The 6,443-nt window shown below is 47.6% G+C and overlaps 1 protein-coding gene across 1 annotated transcript in view; it reads right to left on the bottom strand.

The window, feature by feature from the left end:
* Positions 1–1,411: 1,411 nt before the first annotated feature.
* The window catches only part of LOC144174775 (WD repeat-containing protein 17-like), a 122,855-nt gene continuing 117,823 nt past the window's right edge, over positions 1,412–6,443 (bottom strand). Inside the window, exons 25-26 of the mRNA XM_077703651.1 lie at positions 3,708–3,873; positions 1,412–1,580 (exon numbers count right to left, since the gene is read on the bottom strand). Coding sequence (XP_077559777.1) covers positions 1,461–1,580; positions 3,708–3,873 — 286 coding nt within the window. The 3' untranslated portion in view covers positions 1,412–1,460. The remainder of the gene's footprint in view (positions 1,581–3,707; positions 3,874–6,443) is intronic.

Genomic DNA, 6,443 nt, shown 5'->3' with positions numbered 1-6,443 from the left:
CATTACCGACACTGCCAACAACATTGCTTCGCCGTTTCTCCGTGGGCATTGCGTCCTATGCGCGATATTTGTCTTTTAACAAGTCAGTGACGCCTGTGACGCCGCGGCGTCGCGTCGCATTTAATAAGCATCTCGCAAAAAAAAAAAAGAATACAGCGTGATGTGGGCAGTACGGGAAACGTGGCGTGTACGCCCTTTTTTGTTTGTGCCCTTGTCCTGCTTGTTGTGTATGGGTGTGTGTGCTTTTAACAATGCGTTACCGATTCATGCGAGCACAATCTATAAATAATAACCTTAAGTAATGATTTCATACCACAGGTTTTCTTTTGCATTTCCTTTGTTTTGTATACAGTTTTGTACGGGCAAACTGCCTGAATGAGAAGCGTGCCAGCCATTTTGACAACTAAAGAGGAAGTGAAAAACCAGCAACACGTGGGTTTGTGACGCGGCAGTATGACGTAAGTAGTTTGACTGGCCAATGAGCATAACGGATTTGGCATATCACACCACTTGCGGTCTCCCGTGAATTCTCCATCCCCCTCTTATGGTTGAAGAGCTTCTAGTGCTTCTAGTGAACTGTAGTTGAGGGTTGCATTGCTAAACTATGCGCGGGCTAGCGCAGATGGCTTTGCTGAAGGTGAATGGTGCAGCTTTTCGACCTACCCAGTCAATTATTTTTTATCTACCGAGTTAACTAATAGCACTAATAGCTTTAAAAGCTGAATATGTTAAGAGAGCTGTGGTATTTCTGTTAAAGAAAATTTAGGTCATCCTTTCGTATACCTTTTGCGGTACGCGGCACTTCACATACAGCATCATCGCGGCTTACTCGCCGATGGCAAGATAACGTTCAACGCATACAACTGTAATTCCTATGAAAGCTTTACTGTCACCTGACGTGCGTGGCTCAGTATCCCGAAATCTTTTCGGTCCGCCAGTTTTATGTCTTTGTGCGTGCGTGCGTGCGTGCGTGCGTGTGTGTGTGTGTGTGTGTTGAAGCGTTTGTACGCGATAGAACCAGCAGGATTTACTGAGCGCTCAAAACAATTAAATTCTACGGTTCACTACAATCCATTTGCACGGGCCCCAAAACGGGTTTTCAGTAGGTCCTACCGGGTCCTACCAACGTCCTATTTTGGTCCTATTAAGGAACCTGGAGGGGTCGATTCAAGCGGAGAGCTGTTGCTGAGTTGCTGTAACACCTACCCGGAATTCTGCAAGCAATATTTTCTTCTGTGAGCCCAAATATTTTTTTTTTTTCTCCTCCCAGTCGAGGCGTTCAACTGCCAAGGCAGGCGTCGCCGTTGAGCGGTCAAAATTCACAAGCCTTCGATAAATAGGTGGAGAAATCACTGAAAGAAGGTCACGCGGCTTGCAAAGTTGTGAGGAGGCACATAAGATGCAATGAGCAACAAACTTAGTTTTATTAATCGCACAACAACGCCAGCCAGGGCGAGCAGTCAGAAGGGCACGATCCGATTGTAAGCCCTGATCGGGCACAGCAGGTTCACCCGGGCCCACATGATGGCCTCGCTTAGCGAGGTGGTCGTTCCGTCGTCGTCCAGAAAGTAAACAGGCCCCTGCAATGAAGCGGAGAAAGGGTAGCCATTTTCGAAAGAACGTGTGACACGTCGCGTATCTGTAAAACAATTTGCCAAAACTTGCCGAGTCGCCCTCGGAAGACTTCGTACGGCATAGCAACAAAGATGCTGTGTGTGGGTCTCCAAACGCCTTTAATTCCGGGATAGTTGGTAATTCATGGAAACTTTGAGCGAGTGCAAAAAAAAAATTGAAAATTGTTTCACTAGTGGTTGCGCAAGTGGTTGCGCTCGATGGGAATGGGGAAGCGCCGCTTGGTAATTCTCGGTTACATTGCCTTTTCCTTCTTCGTATTTTTACAATTAGTTTATCCAGCGTTTCGGGGTCAACGGACGCACGTTGAGCTCGACGTCGTTTACGCTGTTGGACGGCTCGACGAGCGCAACGCGAGTGATATCGGTCGAAATATTTCGCCCGTTTATTCCTTGGAGCTACCATTGCGAGGTGATAGAGGTGACATGCTGCACAAACTAGAGGAGATAAAACCACGCAGAACCCACTTATATATGCGCTACCAGACTCGGGATTAGTAGAGGTTCTATAACCTTGAGATTATCAGATCTTTTCTCTAAATACTGCAATTTTTTCTACGCTCCTCATTTATTTCATTTTCTTCTCCCTTACATGTTCTTATATTTGGCCTTATATGTTCATCCCCATCTGAAGTAGCAAGCCCAGCCGTTTGTGGGGCTAACCGCTCAGTATTCATTGAATCTCTCTCTCTCTCTCTCTCTCTCTCTCTCTCTCTCTCTCTCTCTCTCTCTCTCTCTCTCTCTCTCTCTCTCTCTCTCTCTCTCTCTCTCTGTGCACCCAATCTACCACGCTCTCCATAGGCCCGCACAGTCGCTGTGCCTAATGACCTAACCTCTAGAGCGTTGCCTAGCAACAATCTTTGTTGCTAGCGCGGCATTCTTCTTTTCGCTTTGTGACCTTGGCTGACAGGCTGCTTCGCACTCTGATAGAACGACAGGCGTGGGTTTACAAGGTGAGACACCTAAAGATTTCTCGCTGAACTATCCCCTTCCCTCCCTTCATCCGCTCTAGGTCGTCCCGTTTATAGGTGCGCTTGTCACGAAGTTCCAACAGTCTCCAATTTCCGGATCGGCCCTGTACAGTCCAAAAGCCTTGCTTTTGAAGTCGGTACAAAAAAAAAAAAAATGACCCGCACTGTTTTGAGCGGCCGAAGGTTTTCAGCCCAGGACATTGTAAGCATTGTAAACAAATTACTCCCACCCCCCCCCTCGCGGGAACCCCTGTGTAGATGCGACGCATAGGGGGTTCCGTTGTTGTTTCCGTTAGGTTGATTCTCCCATCGCGTGAAACGTGCCGTGAACCCCCTGCCGCGGCTATGACGCAACGTTGCGCTGCTATGACGCAACACAATCCAACAAAATCCACTTTAATCCAATCCAATCCAATCGAATCCAATCCAATGCCCCTCGCGAGAGAGTGTTCGCTATCGGAGAGGAGAGGGGGTGAGCGGCGGAGAGCGCAGCTCGCGTGGCGAGGAGAATGGGGGAGGGGTGTGGACGGACAACGACAACGCCGTATGGAGGGACAAGGCGAGTGAATGAGATGCCGTCGCATCTAATAAAATTCCCAACGTAGTTGCTGGGTCTTTTTTAATAAATGCTACGCCAGCTTCCCTCGTTCGAACTAATTGCGTAAAGTGACTCAAACGCGTTTTACTTTCTGTTCATGCGGCATTGTAATGATGTAATATAATGTGCCGATATATATTCGCACTCAATTTTCCCCAAGTGTGAATCTTAATATTTGTTTTTTTTTTATTTTAGTTGCTCCATTTTGTTCAAATATAATACGTTCATACAATCTAGTTAAAGCAACGGAGTCGCCGGAATCCTCTCAGCATCGGAGCTGACCTGCCCATTTTCAATAAGTAATCCTCTGAATTCGACAATGACGCAAAATGCGTTTCTGCGAATTTACAGATAGTTACATTCCATGAATTTACAAGTTGTAACATTCTTCTTGGCCCTTCTTTAGCGCTTGCGACACACATCTATTTAAAGAAAATAAATTCCCTTGTGACTCGTCGAAAAAATCCAGTTCAGGACTCGAGTCGGTGTGGAATATCGGCGCGGTACCTGAATGGGCCTCCCGGTGAAGTAGGAACGCCTCTGGTCCGAGTGCCTCGGAAGGTGGGAGCCCGCGACGAGCACTTCCCCGAACTCGCCCTGCTCCGTCAGCTTGCCGCCGAGCTTTTCCAGCAGTCGCTCGTTGTGCAGGCATCGCGGCTGCATGACCCCGTTTCTGAAAGAAAAAAGTAATAATAATAAATAAAAAAAAGGCGAGGGAAGCGGAAAGCTGTTTGTCTCGGCGCGGTGTTTTAAGACGCGAGGCAGTCCCGAGATTGGCTTCCGCTGTGACCACTACCACATGCGTCGAAGCCAGAGGGGGTGGGGGGCAGGTCGAAAATTGCTTTGTCTTGGCAGAGATCCTTGACCGTGTAACTCGGTTCCCGCAAGTGGTACACCTAAGTAAGGGACCACACTACACCTCAATAATGACTTCTGTATTAATACTTATGAGCCTAGAGAATTTGCATGCCATATATACTTCCAAACCCCGATCTAGCAATAATATCCCCCCCCCCCCCCCCCCAGGTGACTGTGGATTTACCAGTGGTAAGCGCAAACGACTACGAAAGAAAAGAACATTTAAACACGTCCTCGGTTTTACAGTACTTCCTTGTTTCTTGCGGGATCCAAGTGCCGGAATCCCATTCAAGGGGCAATTCGTTTGACCCCACCTAGTACAGGTTTAGCGAGCTGTTTTTCATTCGCAGAAATCGGACCCCGTACATTGCTTCCCTCGCAGCGGGACTAACTTCGGTGAATGGTTCGGGTGTATTTACTATACTTTATTTAATGAATGAGTACCGAATATACGCTCATTTACATTTCAGAAGAAACAGAAACAGTCGTTAACGTGCAACGTGCTTGCAAGCGACAGTCTCATGTTACTGACCATTGCTCGCCTTAAGTGTTCTTTCTACACCGCATTTTCACCCGTATTTCTTTTTTAAAAATTATTGCTAGGCTTGCGTTGCTTGAAAAGAAACGTGTAGACTGCAAGCTCCAGTTCTCTTCGTAAGAGCTCTGCAGAGACGAGACGTTTCTTTCCTGGCGAGCTTCCCTCTCCAATCTACGAGGCGCTCTGTCGCGACAAGACGGGTACGCTCCCCCAGCGTTACGAGAACCCCTGCTCGTATCTTCTGCTCAGAGAAATCTGGACGAACGCCCACTAGTCTGTGGAGGCCGTGGAACGCTTGCATCATCCATCACTCGCGAAGAGAAAAGTGAAGTAAAGTTGCTACTTCGACTTTACTTGCCTCTGTGGCCGACAGACTTGTACACTGCGACGTACTCAAAATTGAGAATGGAAGGGAGAGGGAGCAGCTTTTTTGCAAAGTTTTATGAAACATTTAATCGTTAGGAAAATATTACCAAAAGATCCCGCACCACATACACAAAAATTTGAAAATGTGCAGTTTATTTGCGAAATCAAAAGAGTTGAAACAAAGCATCATGGGCGTGCCGGGGAGCTGTCACAGCAGGAACGACACTCAATGGATTTAACTTGAAGACCTGAAGCACTGGAACGACATCTGAGTTGTGTGACGTGTGGTATTACGAAGGACTCCGGGTTAATAAAGCTACTCCTGATTTATGATTTAACGCAGCATTAAGAAAAGCCTACCTTTATTTTACGTCATGCGGTCTCACCCCTAGGAATAAGTAAGTACTCACTTGGATTCAGTACTGAAATTTGATAGCGCTTCGCTATCGTCGAGGAGCACTTCGTTTTTCAGCAATGACTCCAGTGTGCGGTTCTTCTTGAGTAGTTCTCTGTAGATAATGAAGAGGGGCACAGATAAATTTAAATAACGTTGTTACCGCAGTATCAGTGTAGGGGAGGAAGCAGCGGGAGGTAGCAACTGACCAACCTGGCGTGCGTTATGAGCGGGATGACAACAGCCCAGTACCCGTCGCGAAGCGCCTTCAGGGCGCCAACATACGCAGAGAAAAAGCGAAGTTCTTTGTAAAGCCTGGATGAGAGAAGAAAACATGCACAGGTTACTAACTCAAAAAAAATTTAAAAACAGGAGTGGAAAAGAAATGGCGAGTATCTGCTTGTTTCTCTGCAAAGGACGTCGAAGGACGATAGCGTATCTGCCAACCTATCCACGCAACGCCCCCTCCGTTACCCTTTCCCCCTCCAATACCCTTCCCCTCGCGCTCCACTCGTATTTCCCTCTCTTTCCCAGCCTTACCCTCCGCCTTGTAGGCTTCCCCGTTTCTTAACCCTTTCCTTCACACCCTCCCTATCCCCCTCTCCCCCATTCCTATCTCCACTACAATTCCTCCCCCTAGCGCCCTTCTCTTCGCACTCGTGCTCTACCCCTCTTTCGTCTGCCTTCTATTCCCCTCCCCCTTTCCTTCCCAGCTACCCTCACCATATGCTCTCTCTCTCGCCCAATTACTCTCTTTGGGCAAACTACCCACATCCCGTCTTACGCTGCATGATGTGCTTGGCTCCTGGTCATGTGCTAAAATGGCCTCACGTGTGACAAAAGCCTTTCTCAGCTTCCTCCGTAGTTCAGGTCTAGTCAACACTCTTTAACAGTGGTGAACATCGGTGATACGTGTGATATAAAACCGCGTTCCTCATCTTTAAACTCTTAACCTCTGTGGAATGTCAAAGTGAACATTTCGCGTGTGTATGTCTTCAGCATAGCTGCTATGGTAACGCTGAATGTGCCGCGTTCCCGTGAGGCTACTCCGTGGTTTCAGAACTCTGTTCAACTTGAAGGGAACATT

The sequence above is a fragment of the Haemaphysalis longicornis genome, unplaced genomic scaffold, assembly GCF_048455015.1.
Source record: "Haemaphysalis longicornis isolate Haplotype H1 unplaced genomic scaffold, Haemaphysalis longicornis Haplotype H1 scaffold_3, whole genome shotgun sequence".
NCBI lineage: Eukaryota > Metazoa > Arthropoda > Arachnida > Ixodida > Ixodidae > Haemaphysalis > Haemaphysalis longicornis.
This window is presented reverse-complemented; position numbering and strand designations above follow the sequence as displayed.